Source organism: Podarcis erhardii (assembly GCF_964252035.2).
Source record: "Podarcis erhardii genome assembly, chromosome: 7".
Lineage (NCBI taxonomy): Eukaryota > Metazoa > Chordata > Lepidosauria > Squamata > Lacertidae > Podarcis > Podarcis erhardii.
In genome coordinates this window covers 86932173-86952092 of record NC_138511.1, presented here as the reverse complement: position 1 = coordinate 86952092, position 19920 = coordinate 86932173, and the positions used below count along the sequence as shown (strand labels likewise).

The 19920-nt window shown below is 44.4% G+C and overlaps 1 protein-coding gene across 2 annotated transcripts in view; it reads right to left on the bottom strand.

Moving 5' to 3' along the window:
* Window positions 1–15467, bottom strand: part of MAP4K1 (mitogen-activated protein kinase kinase kinase kinase 1) — a 67846-nt gene extending 52379 nt beyond the window's left edge. Inside the window, exons 1-2 of one of the 2 annotated variants that reach the window (XM_081868838.1) lie at window positions 15129–15467; window positions 5332–5389 (exon numbers count right to left, since the gene is read on the bottom strand). In XM_081868838.1, the coding sequence (XP_081724964.1) occupies window positions 5332–5389; window positions 15129–15236 (166 nt within the window). In that variant the 5' untranslated portion in view covers window positions 15237–15467. The remainder of the gene's footprint in view (window positions 1–5331; window positions 5390–15128) is intronic. The other variant, XM_081868837.1, reaches the window with a different exon arrangement.
* Between the last annotated feature and the right edge of the window lie 4453 nt (window positions 15468–19920).

Below are 19920 nucleotides of genomic sequence, written 5' to 3'. Positions count from 1 at the left end.
AGGTAATGGGGCCCTTTATATGTCCAGCTGTCCTTTGTCAACAACAAATTGTCACTGCTTTTTTGTGTTGAATATATGCTTAATAATAATAATTTATTATTCCTACCCCGCCCATCTGGCTGGGTTTCCCCAGCCACTCTGGGCGGCTTCCAACAAAACACTAAAATACAATAATCTATTAAACATTAAAAGCTTCCCTAAACAGGGTTGCCTTCAGATGTCTTCTAAATGTCAGGTAGTTGTTTTTCTCTTTGACATCTGGTGGGAGTGCGTTCCACAGGGCGGGCGCCACCACCGAGAAGGCCCTCTGCCTGGTTCCCTGTACCCTCACTTCTCGCAATGAGGGAACCGCCAGAAGGCCCTCGGTGCTGGACCTCAGTGTCCGGGCAGAATGATGGGGGTGGAGAGGCTCCTTCAGGTATACTGGACCGAGGCTGTTTAGGGCTTTAAAGGTCAGCACCAACACTTTGAATTGTGCTCAGAAATGTACTGGTAATTTATGGACCTCATAGGTATCTCAAGCCATTTGCGCATGTTGCCATGTAACCAGTCCATGCAGAATGTAGGCACCCTATATATAGAAAGGAGGAAACCCGTGATATTTTAGGGAACAGGCTAGCAAGCGGGGCCCATGTCTTACATCATAGGAACCTACACAATACAAAACACTGTTGCTGTATTTAGGTTTTATTTTATTTCATTTTTATCTTACATTCTGGAAATGTACATCCAGGTTTGTTGTTTTTCGTTTAATTTTGGGGGGGGGGCCTAAGCTATAGCTTGTTTAGCTTATATGTAAATCCGGCACTGGCACGGCGGCTGTGACAAAATAAATTCGCTCTTTTGCAGCATTTCCCAAAGAAATGTGGGTGTGAGCTGCGAACAACAACAATAAAAAGTCGGCAACTGGCAGCCTCTAACCTTAATCTGCCCTCTCCTCTCTTCTGCTGCCACGTGGCTTCCAAATTTCCAAGAAAATCAAACCTCAGCATTGAAGGAGGTGGAAAAGTGCTAAGAAAGCACTTATTTACAGAAGTGATCCAATTTGCCTCACACTTCTGGAGTGTTCTCTCCAAAGGAAGGATGTTCTTGTTTTTATTTATTTAAAGAAAAATAGAATTGAAAAGAGGAAATCCTTGCAAAGCGTGCATGCCCAGAGGGGTGAGGACACACAAAAACAAAAATAGAAATTTCCATCACAGGAAAAGAAAAGAAAAAGAAAGAATACATAAAGGCGGACATGACCTTGCAACTTCTTATTCCAAAATATATTGCTTTTTCTATTCGGCCTTTAAAGCTTCTGATAGCATACATGGTGGGGAATTTTTAAAAAGCTGTTTCCATCTTTTATAGGTTGCGTTCCCCAACAAGAACAGATATAGAGGCTATTCAGAATAAATGCATATCCCACCCAAAATATATGTTACATAAAAGTAACATGGTTCGTCTTGACGTGGGGAAATTACAAGAATTTTCCCTCAGGGAGGGTTGGGATCACAGCGAGGGACGAAAGGGTTTAGCTTCTCTCCGCAATTATTATTATATAATAATATTAAGAATGGATGCAACATATTTAGCACAAGGAAGGCCTGGAGTGGCCTGGAGTGGTCAGCCATTTTGCAGAATACAGCCTGCTTGCTTCTCTGCAAGTAACAAGACTAGAGATTTATTTAATCATTTTTATAAATAAATAAAAAGGAAGCGGAACATTCCAGAAAGGAGATTTGAATCTCCCCTGAGGGAGCCGGCCAGGCTTCTTAACAAAAACTCAGGAAGCCTCACCTGGGCATTCTTGGGCCAACCTGATGGAGTTGGGCCAAAAAGTTGGGCCATACAAATCTGAGTCCATCAAATTTGGTGTTTTCCCCCTCCCCTTGTTTCAGGAATTTATGTATAGGTTGGGGGGGTGTTGCCCCTCCAGCAGATATCATGCACATGCAGCCCACTACCAAAACCAGCACAATCGCTTTTGTGACTTTTACAGATAGGTAGCCGTGTTGGTCTGCCATGGTCAAAACAAAATAAAAAAAATCCTTCCAGTAGCACCTTAAAGACCAACTGAGTTAGTTCTAGGTATGAGCTTTCGTGTGCATGCTCACTTCTTCAGATACCTGAAGAAGTATCTGAAGAAGTGTGCATGCACACGAAAGCTCATACCTAGAACTAACTCAGTTGGTCTTTAAGGTGCTACTGGAAGGATTTTTTTTGATTTTTTTTTTGTGACTTTTGTGATTTGTCCCCACAAAACACTTCATCGCAGTTTCTTCCTCTCTATTCCAAGGGCCTTTGCTGCACGATACCAAATGTAAGAATTCACTGATAAGTGCATCTATGCACTGGCTCACTGGTGTGATAGGAATTTTGAGGTCTTAGATATACGGTAATGTTCAGAAGTGTACCAACCAAGCACATACATGGATCAGCACAGGAAGACCAACCTGGAACCATTTTGATTCCTGAACTGAGCAAATGTTTTCTCTGCAAGGTCAAAGTGGGAAACCTCCCCATTGTCTCTTTCCTCACAAATCCTGTCTTAAGGACACATTTAAGCTATGAATAGGGTGTGAGCCTGTGACCTGGCCCAGGAAATAAGTATTTATCACTACAAAAGACTGGCCAGGCTTCCCAGGCAATCCAATCAAGTAGCCTGCCAGACAGGAGATAAATAACAACAGGAGAAAAACAATATTCAAATTTCTGTTTTAGATCGCCTTTTTTGTGATGTAGGTGTGATGTATCTGAGGGGTGGTCTTAGTTACACCCCTTCTGTGATGTATGTATGATGTTTCTGGGGGTGGTCTTGATCTACAGGGTGGCAATTTCAAAAGTCTTTATAAGGCCTTGCACACCATTTTTCTGGGTCCTCCTCCTTTCCTGCGTGTGAGGGGAGCACCCTGTTGCAACAGATCAATAAAGATCAGGCTTACTAGCTGCTTTGCTTCTCAATATTCTCTGGTTGGCCTCTGTTATTTTCTCCTACCAATAGGGAACCTATGTAAGGACTCTATATGGGCTCTTGGATGCCCCATAAGGGAAAGGGGCAATTTTGGTTTACAACACTGGGAAAACTTCAGAAATTCATATAGACCTGCTCAGCAGCCCCTCTGCCTGAGTGATAATTCCTGGCATCCTGATACCTGAGTGCCAGACAGGTAGCCATTCCAGAAATAGCAAACCCAGATGAAGACAAAAGGGTGCGATGAACTTGGCTGGGAAACAGGGAAATGTAAATATCTCCTTTGCTTCACTTGATGGGTGTTTGGTGGAGGGCAAGGAGAACCATGGGGCAGGGTCCAGGATGCTCAGATTACGGCCACCAGAACTCCCCTTTCATGATGTAACCATGATGTATTAGTGATGTAGTTTGGGGGGGTGTAACATGGGGATGAGCAGCTAATAAAAGTTTGGGGGCTCTTTTGTTTGGGGCTTCCATCTTGTTCCACCTGGTGGCAGGTGGGAGTCCTGTCGCGACAGTCTTCAATCAAGACCAAGCCTACTGGCTGCTGTTTTGCTCTGGTATTCCTGGCTGGTGTCCTTGTTTTTTTGTCCAAGGGATCCCTCAGATTTCTCCGTTAACACACTCGATAATTAAAAATATTTGGTTTCTGAGCATATATACACAGTGAATGAAAGAGCACTCATGCTTCTGCAATGAGCTGGTCAGACTGTGTTTTTTTCCCAAGCCAACTTTATTTTAGAGACTGACTTCCACCCGTCAAACGGTGTCTCGAACCACACTATACATTTCAAGCATCTTCAAAAAACTTAATGTTGGATGCTTTATCGTGTTTTTAATATTCTGTTGGGAGCCGCCCAGAGTGATGGGACAACCCAGTCAGATGAGCAACATATTTTTATTTTTATTATTATTATTATTATTATTAGCACCCAACGTCTCCCACAGAGTCCTGGGAACTGCAGTTTCTTAAGTGTACTGGGAATTGTAGCTCTGTGCGGGGGCAGAACTACAGTTCTCAGGATTATTTGTAGGGGAAGAATGTGCTTCAAACATTGTGCTGAATGTGCTTTAAATAGCCGGTTTTCAGCTGCGAGGTTGCCATGTAAATAAATAGTAATTACAGTGGTGCCCCGCAAGACGAATGCCTCGCAAGACGGAAAACCTGCTAGACGAAAGGGTATTCCGTTTTGGAGGCGCTTCGCAAAACGAATTTCCCTATGGGCTTGCTTCGCAAGACGAAATGTCTTGCGAGTTCCTGCAGGTTTTTCCCCCTTTTCCTAAGCCCTAAGCCGCTTATCAGCTAATCCGCTGATAAGCCGCTTATCAGCTGATCCGCTGAAAGCCACTAAACTGCTAATAGTGCTAATCCGCTAAGCTGTCAATGGGCTTGCTTCGCAAGACGAAAAAACCGCTATACGAAGAGCCTCACGGAATGGATTAATTTCGTCTTGCGAGGCACCACTGTATTGTGATGGGTCGTTCCCCGCTAGTGGGCCCGATCCACGGTCGGTCGCAGCTGGAGCACAACCTCCGTACAAGATATATGGCAAAAGAATTATACACAGCTGAAAACGCTGGCTGTGTTAAGGTAATTTCAACAGTGTAACCTATTTAAAAGGAATGTAAAATGGGGGGGGGGTTGATTCAGATGGATATATAAGAATATGGAGGAATTATGGGTAAATTAAAAGAACATTGGAAGGGGAAGGAGGGAAATCGTTGAATGTATGGGTGTAATGAAAGATGTTAATGTGGAAATGTAAAATCTGAAAACTTATAATAAAAATTATTTTGTGTGCGTGTGTGTTTTAAAAAAGGCAAAAGATTAAGAAATGGGTCCCCAAAGGCATGTTTGGGTTAACAATGCATCTCCTGGGTCTGGAAAAGTTGAATACAGTGGTGCCTTGCAAGATGAAATTAATTCGTTCCGCGAGTCTCTTCGTCTTGCGGTTTTTTCGTCTTGCGAAGCACGGCTATTAGCGGATTAGCGCTATTAGTGGCTTAGCGGCTTAGCGGCTATTAGCAGCTTAGCGGCTATTAGCAGCTTAGCGGCTATTAGCAGTTTAGCGGCTTAGAAAAAGGGGAAAAAAGGAAAAAACTCGCAAGAACTCGCAAGATGTTTCGTCTTGCGAAGCAAGCCCATAGGGAAATTCGTCTTGCGAAGCACCTCAAAAAACGGAAAACTCTTTCGTCTAGCGAGTTTTTCGTCTTGCGAGGCATTCGTCTTGCGAGGCACCACTGTACTGCTTTAAATGCATACAGCGGCTCTTCCCCTTAGTTTTGGCACTCCTCAGCGAGAAAGGATTTCAGGGCTCATTCGGTTTACGATACGGCGGCGCACCGAAAAGTAGCTGGTCGTTTTCCCCGCCTACCTGCTTCCATCTTTACGATTTTGATAGCAGCCAGTTTCCCTGTCTCCTTGTTCCTTGCCTGAGGAGATACAGAAAGGAGAATGTGTTTAAAAGATGGGCAAAGCCCTAAACATGGCTGGAGACCAGGGTCTCGGCTATACAGTTGCAAACAAAATGTTTTAAATGTGTTGCAAAGTGCAATACGTGAACGTGGCACCAGATGGCGAAAGTGAGCTATGCCAAATTTGATGTATTTTTCAAAACTTTTTTTTAAAGCATTTCCGCAGTGTTTTTTTATATGCAACAAGTGGGAAACACTGGCCTGCGGGCGCTCCAATTGGAGAACAGCCTTTACCAAAGGTGTCACCAGTTTTGAAGACGCTCGAACTGAGGGCGAAAGGGAGAAACGTGCTAAGAGGAAGGCACGCTTGGCAAATCCACACCATGATCAGCTCCCGTCCAGAAACCTATGTCCCCACTGTGGAAGGACGTGTAGATCCAGAATTGGCCTCCACAGTCACTTACAGAATCAGAAACTTTGTTTATGGAGAGACAATCTTACTTGGCTACGAGGGATCACCAAAGAAGAAGAAGAAGAAAGATTTCCACATTTTGAAGAATGAAGGATTGGTTTTCTATGGAGTGTGTGCACTTAAAATTCGTGTAACAGCAGCAAACACACAAGCCAGGCTTTTTCCTATACTTCTCTTTAGGGAAGAGGCAGTTTGCAAAAAGAACGGCACAAAATTATCAATGACAAGTACAAAACGGCTATTTGAAGGTTTAAAAAAATGATTAAAATCAATAATACGCTGGAACCACATATCAACACGCTACATACCTGGGTAGGCCTACCTAAACAAAATATTTTTTAGCAGTAGCCGAAAAGGGTGTAATGAAGACATCTGCCTGATGTCAATATGCAGGGAGTTATTATTATTAAAATCAGTTTTGAGCCTTCCTGGATATTTTAGTGGCCCTATTATCTCCTGTATTTGTTATAGTGTCTGCTGGATTTTATTGTGGGGTTTTTTTATTTCACGCCATTCTGATCTACATCTGAGGAAGGTATAAATGGTTTTCTTAAAAAAAAGAAAGATAAAAATAATGTGTTCAACCAAGCAGTGGTTGTGAAATTATCAGGACAACAAGCTTGTTTCTGGGTATAGCTGCTCACCGCAGCACTGATTTGTATCATGTCAGGAGCGGAAATGGCTGCCAGGAACCTATAGCCTATAGCCTCTCCAACAAGCAAATAGTAAGAACTCTATTTTGGGGGCAGACCCCAGCAGCGTTGATTACAAGTTTGCTCCTTGAAAAGTTCCAGCCGCTTTTATTGCTTCCTTTTTTAAAAAAAAGAATATTTATTAGCATTTCCAAAATAGTACAAAAACAAAAAAGAACAAAAAAGAACAAAAGTACAAAAATATAAAACTAAAAACAATTAAAAACAGATAAAATTTCCATTACTTATTTTCTTTTAACTTTTTGTATTCCAATTCAAATTATTAGCTCAGCAAATCCTTATTGTAACTTATTATAACTTATTTCTCAACCTTTACATTACAGCTGGTAACCACTTAATTTCTGTCCAACATCATTCTAACATTCGTTAGTTTTACAATGTTTCTATATGCTTTATTGCTTCCTGTTCAGCGTGGCTGGAGGGTGAATTGTCCCTTGATTGCCCTCTCAATTAGTCAGGTTCTATTGACATCGATTGACATGCTGTTTTCCTTTCCTTCCTCTTCTTCTTCTGCTCCCAAAATTGTCGCTACAAATCAGGAAGGGTGGCCAGGTGGGCATATTTGGAATGCAAGGGTTCGGCAATGATATCATCCAGAACCAGCGAAGGTGGTGAAGGTCCTGTGTGAGTGCCTGGAGGCGGTTGGAGGATGGATGGTGGCTAACAGATTGAGGTTGAATCCTGACAAGACAGAAGTACTGTTTTGGGGGGACAGGAGGCGGGCAGGTGTGGAGGACCCCCTGGTCCTGAATGAGGTAACTGTGCCCCTGAAGGACCAGGTGCGCAGCCTGGGACTCATTTTGGACTCACAGCTGTCCATGGAGGCGCAGGTCAATTCTGTGTCCAGGGCAGCTGTCTGCCAGCTCCATCTGCTTCGCAGGATGAGACCCTATCTGCCTGCAGACTGTCTCGCCAGAGTGGTACATGCTCTAGTTATCTCCCGCTTGGGCTACTGCAGTGCGCTCTACGTGGGGCTACCTTTGAAGGTGACCTGGAAACTGCAATTAAGCAGTGACTGGGAGTGGCCGCCGGGACCATATAACACCAGTCCTGAGAGATCTGCATTGGCTCCTACGTTTCCAAGCACAATTCAAAGTGTTGGTGCTGACCTTTAAAGCCCTAACCAGCCTTGGCCCAGTATACCTGAAGGAGCGTCTCCACCCCCATCATTCACCCCGGACACTGAGATCCAGCACCAAGGGCCTTCTGGTGGTTCCCTCATTGCAAAAAGTGAGGTTACAGGGATCCAGACAGAGGGCCTTCTCGGTAGTGGCGCCCACCCTGTGGAACGCCCTCCCATCAGCTTTTAATGTTTAATAGACTATTGTATTTTAGTATTTTGTTAGAAGCTGCCAAGAGTGACTGTGGAAACCCTTACAGATGGGCGGGGTATGTATGTATGTATGTATGTATGTATAAATAAATAAATAAATAAACAAACACAGTGGTACCTCGGGTTAAGTACTTAATTCGTTCCGGAGGTCCATTCTTAACCTGAAACTGTTCTTAACCTGAAGCACCACTTTAGCTAATGGGGCCTCCCGCTGCCGCCGCGCTGCCGGAGCATGATTCCTGTTCTCATCCCGAAGGAAAGTTCTTAACCTGAGGTACTATTTCTGGGTTAGCGGAGTCTGTAACCTGAAGCGTCTGTAACCCGAGGTACCACCATATTAGGAAATAAGCAGCTATCCTATTTTTAAAAGACATCTGGAAGGCAGCCCTGTTTTGGGAAGTTTTTAATATTTAATGCTCTTTTGGTTTTTGCACTTGAATGGGAGCTGCCCAGAGCGGCTGGGGTAACTCAGCCAGATGGTTGGGGTATAAATAATAAATTATTATTATTATTATTATTATTATTAAGCAAACAAAGCATAGCAATTACAGACAAAGGAACAACTACAGCAGTCTCCAGGGTATAGGCGCCAACTCGGGGAACGGGACCTGGGTGCTGAGGCACCCACAAAATTCTGACTGTGGGTGCCTGACCGGTTGACCCTAACGTGGAGTGGAGTGTGCATGACGTCTCATGGTGTGCCGAGACCCAAGAGGACCCTCCGAAAGACCCGTCGGCTTTGCGCAAGGCCCGCCGGGATTCGTCGCAGTTGCAGGAGGCTCCAACAGGGTGCGACAAAGGTATGCGCATGGGAGAGAGGCATGCATGCCACCTGAAGCTCTTTGGAAGAGAAGTGCAATGTAAACGCAGTTATAAACAGGCAGGAGACTCGATTGTGGATTCCAGTGGCCTCACCTTGCTTGGGCCCTGCATCCCGCAGCTCGAAGCGGGAGACTAAAAATTAAGGAATGTTAGAATGATGTTGGATAGAAATTAAGTGGTTTTCAGCTGTAATGCTTAAGAGATATGAAAAATAAGGTTCTGAAATAAGTAAAAGAACTAATGGTGAGGATTTGCTGAACCAACAATCTGAATTGGAATATAAGAAAGGGAGGTATGAGGAGGTCTGGAAAATAAGTTAAAAGAAAATAAGTAAATGGAAACTCTATGTGTTTTTAAATTGTTTGTCTGTATTTTTGTATTTTTGTTTTTTCTTTTCTTTTTGTTTTACAATGTATTATTTTTGAAAACTTTAATAAATATCTTATAAAAAAAAATCAAAGCGGGAGACTGGTTAGAGAGGAAGGAGAGCACAAGCTGAAACATTTTGGCAGAGGATACAGCTGCAGCGCTCAGCTCCTTTGATAGCATCAAGCAGGATGTGAGCCGTTAAGCTAAGTGGGTAGGTGGGCTTGCAACACAGACTGCCCTTCCTCCAAGAGCCTTGGAGGGAGAAACTGGCAAACCAGAGGAGAAAGGGGTGTTGTAGGGCATGTTGTAGGGAAACTTAAAGCTGTGTACAGTGGTACCTCGGGTTATGGACGCTTCAGGTTACAGGCGCTTCAGCTTACAGATGCTTCAGCTTACAGACTCCACTAACCCAGAAATAGTACCTCGGGTTAAGAACTTTGCTTCAGGATGAGAACAGAAACCGCATGGTGGCGGCACGGCAGCAGCGGGAGGCCCCATTAGCTAAAGTGGTGCTTCAGGTTAAGAACAGTTTCAGGTTAAGAACGGACCTCCGGAACGTATTAAGTTCTTAACCCCAGGTACCACTGTACAAAAATGCTTTGTGCACCTGCATCGAATCTTGCCCCTTTCTAAAATTTATGTACAGTGGTACCTCAGGTTACAGATGCTTCAGGTTACAGACGCTTCAGGTTACAGACTCCGCTAACCCAGAAATAGTACCTCGGGTTAAGAACTTTGCTTCAGGATGAGAACAGAAATTGTGCTCCGGCAGCGGTGCGGCAGCAGGAGGCCCCATTAGCTAAAGTGGTGCTTCAGGTTAAGAACAGACCTCTGGAATGAATCAAGTCCTTAACCCGAGGTACCACTGTACACATGTGCCAGATTCACCCATTCCCCTCCTCAAAGAAACTTGTGAACTGCAGTAAGTAACTGCAATAAACACATAAGAATTAGTTGGGTAAGGGTGCTGGGAGCTGTAGCTTGTGAGGGGGTAAACTACAATTCCTTTTTTGAGGTGGGGTTTAAAGGTCTAGTATGTACATGGAAGCCATTCTTACTCACAAATTAATTAACAACAATATTGTTTGGGACGAAAGTAAGTACAAAGTGATCTCTGTCCATTTCATTCCCCCCCCCCCAGTTTCTAATTTTTTCCCTGATCTTACATTCATCTCATTCTGCATCAGTTTCCAAATTTTAATCAAGAGCCAAATTTTAATCAATTTTAATCATGAAAAATCCACCATCTTTTTAGTGCCAATTTCTCCTAATAAACACTTATATGATTTTAGCCACTCTGAGCCCAGCTCAAGCCGGGGAGGGGAGGGTACAAATAATAATATTTATTACTATTAATATTATTTTTATTATTGCCACCAGTTGTGTCCCCCCCGCCAACACAATGTCTTTTCCTATGTTCTTTTCACTAATGTCTTCAATTCTTGGCACACTTTCCCCTGGTGCGTGAACATTTTTGTAACATGCAAATTTTGAAGGATAGTCGAGTTTCAGTTTGCATATTGTTTCGGGAACTGAACCAGGAAATGTGATCCGAAACCAATTTCTCCCCTATGCCTGTACAATTTGCAGAAGTTGCTGCCATTCTGAGCATTCCCTGGGAACACCTCCCAGTAAGAACAGCTTTTGTAGATGCCACAGAAAAGCTATGGGGTTCGTCCACGTACGAACACACCCCAGTTATTCACTCTCCATTATACCGTATTTTTTGCTCTATAAGACTCACTTTTTCCCTCCTAAAAAGTAAGGGGGAATGTGTGTGCGTCTTATGGAGCGAATGCAAGCTGCGCAGCTATCCCAGAAGCCAGAACAGCAAGAGGGATTGCTGCTTTCACTGCACATCGATCCCTCTTGCTGTTCTGGCTTCTGAGATTCAGAATATTTTTTTTCTTGTTTTCCTCCTCCAAAAACTAGGTGCGTCTTGTGGTCTGGTGCGTCTTATAGAGCGAAAAATACGGTATCTTTCTCTGCCCCCCACCCTTTCTGTGTTGAATTCTGTCCTACATGGTGGGCATTATACGGTAAAAATACAGTAATTCTTCTCAGACCAGTAGTTTCAGAAGGCAGGCATTCTCCTTTTAAGAAGGAGTAGATGGTGGGGCTTAGATGGGGATCGGGCCCAGGCTACCTGGAGTATCGTATCTCCCTATACAAACCTGCCCGCATGCCAAGATCCTGGGCTGAGCACCTTCTTTGCCTCCCATCAACACCAAAAGCGTGGTTCGTGGTGACACAAGAGAGAGCCTTTTCTGTGGTGGCTCCCATATTGTGAAATTCGCTCCCAAGAGAGGTTAGATTGGCTCCCTCTTTGTTATCCTTCCCCCAACAGGCTGAGGCCTTTGTGCTCAGACAGGCCTTTGGAAACTAAGGTGCAGATTATGCTGATCGTTGGGTCCCTATCAAGGCAAATTGGATTTTAATTGCTGGTACTAAATGTGTTCTGCAGAATCTCAATTAATGTTTTAACTAGCTTGTTTCTATTACTTTGGATTTTATGATGTTGTCTTTAAGTGCTCTAAGCCTCTGTGAATCCCAACTTGGGACAAATATATGAACGCAGATAATTTAAAAATAACAACAATAACCACCCAGTAAAACCAGATGTGCAGGGGAAACCTGTGTCAGGAAGGGGTCGGGAAAGTATGTGTTCCGAAGCATTCTCTTCAACAGCAATACTTTGTTCTTCCGCTAACGCTGTTAATTTTCACATTTTATGTCTGTGCACATGGAGATAAGTTGCAAGGTATCTTGAACAGTCTATTGCGGCCAAAGCCAACCAAAATTCAATTTCCATTTGCTAGCAATAGAAATAGATAATTATAGAAGCATCCCAGGTGCTTATTCTGCATTGATACTTGTCATGGTGGCTTAAAAGGTCAAAGGACCCCTGACCATTAGGTCCAGTCGTGGCCGACTCTGGGGTTGCGGCGCTCATCTCGCTTTACTGGCCGAGGGAGCCGGCGTACAGCTTCCGGGTCATGTGGCCAGCATGACTAAGCCGCTTCTCGCGAACCAGAGCAGCGCACGGAAACACCGTTTACCTTCCCACCGGAGTGGTACCTATTTATCTACTTGCACTGGCGTGCTTTCCAACTGCTAGGTTGGCAGGAGCAGGGACCGAGCAACGGGAGCTCACCCTGTCGTGGGGATTCGAACTGCCGACTTTCTGATCAGCAAGTCCTAGGCTCTGTGGTTTAACCCACAGCGTCACCCGTATCCCGTCATGGCGGCTTATGGCCCAAGAAATAAATGTACCCATCCTGTTTTCCAACCACTGAAGAGTTTCTAAGGCGGAGCCTTGAGCTGGAAATGGGGAGGTAAAGGTGAAGAGGAGAGGTCAGGAACTAGAGTCCCTAAGGGCCAAATCTGGCCTCTTGAGAGGACCAGATGGTCCTTCATTTGGAGCCTGCCGAATTGCAATGGCCCATCTTACAACATTCAGCTTCACTGAACATCCACGAATTCTAGTGTGACAACAGGAGAGAAAAAACTACCTCTGTCCACTTTTTCCATGCTGCGCCGAATTTTATACACTCCTATCGCATCGCCGCCTCCTTGACTTTTTGTCCCCTACACTGAAAAGTCCCAAATGCTTCAGCCTTGCCTCATGGGGTAGTGCGACTCATGCAACACGTTGGCAATTAATATGCACAAAACAATAATTATACATACTTTATCAACCTTCAGAGAAAAACACAAAACATAAACAAAGCCACAGAGACTTGCAAACTACCCAACCTAAGATGAACTTATAATGTCTGGTTTCAATAGGTTTTTCAAATGCTTAACTCAGTCTTTTAGATAAGTTCATGAAGATACCAACAAAAGGTAGGTTAGGGATTATTCACGATACCAAGAAATGCCAGTGGAGTTGTAGATAGATGTTAATGAAGTTGTAGACAATAAAGTTCTAGACGACAGGGTGCCGGCGTTTTGTACCTGTTTCGCCCTGGCAGTCCAAGTAATTAAGAGCATAGCTGTCAACTTTTCCCTTTTCTTGCGAGGAATCCTATTTGGAATAAGGGAATTTCCCTTTAAAAAAGGGAAACGTTGACAGCTATGATCAAGAGGCCGCTGTTCACCCCTAATGGGGCCCTTTTACTGGGGCTTGCAGGTAGCACACTCCCGATATAGTTTTCCGGGCTTCTTCAATGGTCTAATCTCAAAGTCTTGATACGTATATTGAGTCTTATAAAGAATACTCTTTCTTGGCTTAAGCTTAAGAGGCTGATTTGCTTAGCCTCATAGGGGAGCTGCTCTACCCCTTGAACATTTTGCCTGCCCTTTTCTGATTTCGCATTGACAGGGGAGAAGGGGGGAAATGCTTCTGGGAGATGATATATAATGAGATGAAAAAAATGTTGAAATATACATTTAAAAAGAAACCAGAAGTATTCTTATTGGGCATTGTTGGGAGTGATATAAATAGAAAGGAATATAAGCTCGTTTTATATGCAATAACAGCAGCAACAAAAATGGAAGCAAGAAGAATTACCGACGATTGAAGAATGGAGGATGAAGTTAATGGACTATGCAGAACTGGATAAACTAACAGGAAGGATTCGAAACCAGAGAGACCAGAAATTCACGGAAGACTGGAGTAAATTTACGGACTATTTGAAAAGTATTTGTGAAGATCAGACGACGTTTGTAGGTTTGCAAGGAGTTTTGTGAGGAGTATTATTAGAAGTATTGTAAAAATGGAGAAGGGGGAGGATGATTTGTCAAGAGATATAAAGGCAATATAAAGTTAAGAAATGCATAAGAAGTGGTTAAAACGGTGGATCATCAGAGGTGCTGATGGAAGTCTAAAAAGATTGTATAAGTGATAAGTTTTGTGGTACATTTTATAATTTATATGTTAAAATCAATAAAAATTATTTTTATATATATAAAAAAAAGACAGGGGAGAGGAAGCCTCCATCTCTTACTTAAAGTGGCCATCCCATAAATGTCCCTCGCATTTACCTCTCTTATATTCCATGGAGAGAATTACCAAGGCAGACAGAAGGACTGTTGCCACGCGCTTTCTCTCCCAGTCACAGTTCCTGTGCCTTTAACTACAACACGGCAGGTGGAAATGCAGCTGGTGCAGCTTTTCCCAACATAGTAGTGAGGCAGAAAGCTGAACCTGTGAAGTGCAGCCTGTCTCGCAGCTTTAAAAAGCTTTAGGCAGTGCGTTGGGCACAGAGACCAGCATTGTGTGACGGATGAAGCGCTCAACAGAGCAACGAATTCATACTCAGCTATGACACACACTAGGACGGCAATGGCGCACTTATTGGGAGGAACGCATAAGAGAATTGAGCACAGTTGTCGTTACTTCTAAAGATTCATAGGACTGCGCTAAACTACACCACAATGTTGCTGTGAAGATAAAAGGAGGGAGTGATCAAGGTTTCCCCAAGGTCTTTAGGGGAGTTGTGGGATGAAATTGTGGCCGACAACCCACTTCTCAGCTTTTCCAATATCATGCAGCTATGAGTTCCACAGGCGAACCCTACTTCATATTTATTTCTTTTGTCCTCAAACCCAGTTCAATTAGTATGTGGCTGTATTGCCGAAGATGCTTTTTCTATTTCAAACAGCTCCAGTGATTGGCAACGCAGGATGTTTCAAAGAGTGGCAGAGAGAGATATCACAAAATATACCTGGCAGGGGACGAAACCAAGAATAAAATAGAGCATTTTAATTGATGCAAAAGGAAGAGGTGGGTTTTCCCTGCCAGATCTAAGATTATATTATGAGGAATCCTGTTTTTGCTGGTCAATTAGTGTGAAGAAGAAGAAGAAGAAGAAGAAGAGGAGGAGGAGGAGTTTGGATTTGATATCCCGCTTTATCCCTACCCGAAGGAGTCTCAAAGCGGCTAACATTCTCCTTTCCCTTCCTCCCCCACAACAAACACCCTGTGAGGTCAGTGGGGCTGAGAGACTTCAGAGAAGTGTGCAGCTGTGGAAGTCATAGCCCCAAATGTGTGATGCCCTCAGCCATTCAGTCTCTCCAGGAAGGAGCAGCGGTTTGGTTGCTTACCTTATAGACTTCTCCATAGGTCCCTCCGCCAACTCGCAGCAGAAGTTCAAAGTCCTCTTGGGGGTTTCGGGTAGAAATATCTAGGGCAGCTCTTTCCTGGGCATCCATTGTTCAGTGAATCCCACCCCCTGCCACCCCAAGGCGGAGGTTTGCAAAGTCTGCGACTCTCTCACTGCGTGTGGGCGTCAGAGCAGCAATGTGGTCAGGGCACTTTATAAATTTCTCAGGGTTCTGCTTCCTGATTTGATGCACGATTGGTTTGTGCGAGCTCCACCGTGGCCTTTAAAGCCCTGTGGCGGGTATACAGAGATCACGTCGGTTCCTCTATTGCATGGGTAGGCAACCTAAGGCCTGGGGGCCGGTTCCGGCCCAATCACCTTCTAAATCCGGCCTGCGGACGGTCCGGGAATCAGTGTGCTTTTACTGTGCCCTTTTATTTAAAATGCATGAGTAGAATGTGCCCTTTTATTTAAAATGCATCTCTGGGTTATTTGTGGGGCCTAGGAATTCATTAATTCCCCCCCCCCAAGATAGTCCGCCCCCCCCCCAAGGTCTGAGGGACAGTGGACTAGCCCCCTGCTGAAAAAATTTGCTGACCCCTGCTCTATCTCCTCCTTTTCGCTGGCCCTTTTGCAGGATCGGTTTCCCCCGGGGAAGGGGCTGGGGCTGGCGCACCGGCGGGGAACTCCGCACCAGGGGCCACAATGCGGCCCTTGGGACTCTCACTGGTCACCCCCTGGCTGCACAGGCCTGGCTGCAAATCTTCCTTGAATGCTTTTGCATGCCCACAATGTGTATAACGCTTCTTGGTGATGAAGGAGAGTGAAGGCTCTGTGAGTGTTTGCAGGAACTGGCCTACTGTACGAAGGTAAAATGTACATTCATTGCTCCGCCCACTTTTGCCTCTGGCCACGCCCACCACTGACATGTGGCTCTCAGATGGCTACCCAGAAAGGAATGTGGCCCCTGGCCAGCATCCTCTTCGCAGTGCGTCAGTGGAAAACCCACAAGCAAGACCCAAAGCACTACAGCACTCCAGGCACTTGAATTCAAAATCATGCTGCCTCCCACCTTTGAGCCTTAATAATAATAATAATAATTATTATTATTATTATTATTATTATTTATACCCCGCTCACCTGGCTGGGTTTCGCCAGCCACTCTGGGCGGCTCACAACAGAGTATTAAAAGCACAATACAGCATTAAACATTAAAAACTTCCCTAAACAGGGCTGCCTTCAGATGTCTTCTAAAAGTCGGATAGTTGCTTATTTCCTTGTCATCTGATGGGAGGGCGTTCCACAGGGCGGGCACCACCACCGAGAAGGCCCTCTGCCTAGTTCCCTGTAACTTGGCTTCTCGCAGTGAGGGAATCGCCAGAAGGCCCTCGGCGCTGGACCCCAGTGTCTGGGGGTGGAGATGCTCCTTCAGATCTACAGGGCCGAGGCCTTTGAGGGCTTTAAAGGTCAGCACCAACACTTTGAATTGTGCTTGGAAATGTACTGTGAGTCAATGCAGGTCTCTCAGGACCGGTGTTATGTGGTCTTGGCGGCTGCTCCCAGTCAGCAGTCTAGGTGCCACATTCTGGATAAACTGCAGTTTCTGGGTCACCTTCAAAGGTAGCCCCACATAGAGCGCATTGCAGTAGTCCAAGCGGGAGATAACCAGAGCATGCACCACTCTGGCAAGACAGTCTGCGGGCAGGGAGGGTCTCATCCTGTGTACCAGATGGATCTGGTAGACAGCTGCCCTGGACACAGAATTGACCTGCGCCTCCATGGACAGCTCTCAGCCACGGAGAGCTGCCCATGAATTTGTCCAATCTTCTTTTTAAACTGTCCAAGTAGGCGGCCAAAAGCTTATTGCGGAAGTGAGTTCCATTGTTTAACTATGTGCTTATGATGCCTGCAGGAGTGCAAAGGTCAACGGAAGCTCCCTCATTAGTGGTATAGTCCGGGGGTCACTAGAAGTTGAAGATCCCTTATTATTTCTGCAGCTGGGTCTCAGTCTCCAGCATCCTAGAGCCATCTGACCAGCAAGAAAGGGGAGCTTTCTGTCCATTGTACGCTCCAAAACTAAGCATGCAGGAATACTGAAAATGCAAGGTGCTCCAAATCATTTGCTTATGTATTATTATTTTTTATAGAATGTTTATTAAAGTTTTCCAAAAATAATACAATGTGAAATAAAAAAAAGAAAAAATAACATAAATACAAAAATATAAAAATACAAAAATAATTAAAAACACATAGAATTTCCATTACTTATTTTCTTGTAATTTATTTTCCAGACCTCCTCATACCTCCCTTTCTTGTATTCCAATTCAAATTGTTAGTTCACAAATCTTCACCATTTATTTTTTACTTATTTCTAAACCTTATTTTTCATATCTCTTAAGCATTACAGCTGGAAACCCCTTAACTTCTGTCCAACATCGTTCTAACATTCATTAATTTTGCAATATTTCTGTAAATAGTCTTTAAATCTTCACCAGTTAGTTTTTACTTATTTCTAAACCTTATTTTTCATATCTCTTAAGCATTACAGCTGGAAACCTCTTAACTTCTGTCCAACATCGTTCTAACATTCATTAATTTTGCAATATTTCTGTAAATAGTCTTTAAACTTCTTCCAGTCTTCTTCCGCCAACTCTTTTCCCTGGTCTCGGATTCTGCCGGTCATTTCTGCCAGTCCCATATAGTCCATCATCTTCATCTGCCATTCTTCCAGAGTGGGTAGATCTTGTGTCTTCCAATATTTTGCGATGAGTATTCTTGCTGCTGTTGTCGCATGCATAAAAAAAGTTCTGTCCTTCTTTGGCACCAATTGGCCGACCATGCCCAGAAGAAAGGCCTCTGGTTTCTTCAGCTTATGTATGTGCACAGAACACAGTATGATCTAGCAGAAAGGCAACAGCTGGAGATTTGCACCGGTTGTTGCAATACATCCACAATTACAAATCATTGTGTAATTGTGCAATTTTAGAAAGGGGCATGGCTGTGACTATCACTTCGCTTCTGATTTTGCCACTACGCTACCGTTCCTTGTTACCACTGGGTCAGACTATATGCCCACGATGCAGCCTTGTCTTGCCTGACGCCGGCTCTCCAGGGTCTCAGCCAGAGACCCGTGTTCCCCTTCCCCCACTCCTTGAACCTTTTCACTGGAGATGGTGCAAAAATGAACCAGGTGCCTTCCCGCAGGTGTTCTGCCACCGAGCGAAGGTTCCATCCCTGAAGAAACCGCAGCTCAGCGAACTGGTACAATGGTACCTCGGGTTAAGTACTTAATTCGTTCCGGAGGTCCGTTCTTAACCTGAAACTGTTCTTAACCTGAAGCACCACTTTAGCTAATGGGGCCTCCTGCTGCGCCGCCGGAGCACGATTTCTGTTCTCATCCTGAAGCAAAGATCTTAACCTGAAGCACTATTTCTGGGTTAGTGGAGTCTGTAACCTGAAGTATATGTAACCCGAGGTACCACTGTATAGCCCAATCAATAGATCCCTTGCTGATCCTGGTAGAGCGCAGGATCCTTATCGCGTCCAAAACGTTAGGGGGGGGTGGAGCTAAAAAATGGCCCAGCTGCGTCCTAAAGGAGATTAGGAAGGGTGGCCAGAATCATGCAGCCGGCAGCCTTTCTCAACCTGTGGGTCCCCAGATGTTGTTGAACTACAACTCCCATCACCCCTAGCTAGCAAGGCCAGAGCTCAGGGATGATGGGAGTTGTAGTTCAGCAACATCTGGGGACCCCCCCAGGTTGAGAACCGCTGTAACCCATGTTACAGGAACTGCATGCATGGCTGCTGCTCAGGCGCTGGTCCCAGTCAGCAGCATCTCTGCTTGGTGCAATTTAAGTCCAGTGCAGTTTAAATCAGCGCCCAAGAAAAGTTCCGATTTCAGGCAGATGCAAGTAATAGACTATATGGAATTAGCAGAAATGACTGGCAGAATCCGAGACCTGGGAGAAGAATCGGTGGAAGAGGACTGGAAGAAGTTTAAAGACTATCTGCAGAAACACTGCAAAGTTTATGAATGCTAAAAGGATGTTGGACATGAAAATAATATGGCATTAGTGAAAAAACATGCAAAAATGTAATAGAAAAAAGGTGAATGACAAAAGTTTTATTATGTCAAAGGTAAATATTATGTTAAGGGCATTTAAATATAAGGAGGAAAGATTGGAGATATAATAGAGTGATGTTAATAATTAGAAATGATTTCTGAAAGAGGGTTAGAATCTGCTGTATTTGATTGGGCAAAGAGGAACACAAAAAAGGGAGGCGTGAGGAAGTCAGAAAAAAACAAAAAAAAATCCTTCCAGGAGCACCTTAAAGACCAACTAAGTCAGTTCTAGGTATGAGCTTTCGTGTGCATGCACACTTCTTCAGGAAAAAAAGTTATTCAAGTATGAATTTAAAAGCTGGAGTTTTTATTTCTTTTTTATTATTGTTAATTTTACTTTTTCTGTATGTTGTCTTTTTTCTTTGGTTCTGCTGTATGTGTATAAAAAACTTAATAGATATATTTTTTTACAAAAAGAAGAAAAGTTCCGATTTCAAAAACCAAGCACAAGTTTCTAGTCCTCGCACAAAAGAGCTGCATAGAATCTTCGAAGGGAGGGGGAGGAGCCGAAGCGGAAACCCGAAGGGGGCGGGGCCAGGAACGTCACCCCGCCTCTCCTCGGCCCTTTTCTCCGCGACGCATGCGCGTCACGCCCCTCTAGCCTGCGGCGCTCCCTCCGGCGCGCCTCGGCGGAAGCGGAAGTCGGAGGCTGCCCTGCCGGAAGTGCCTC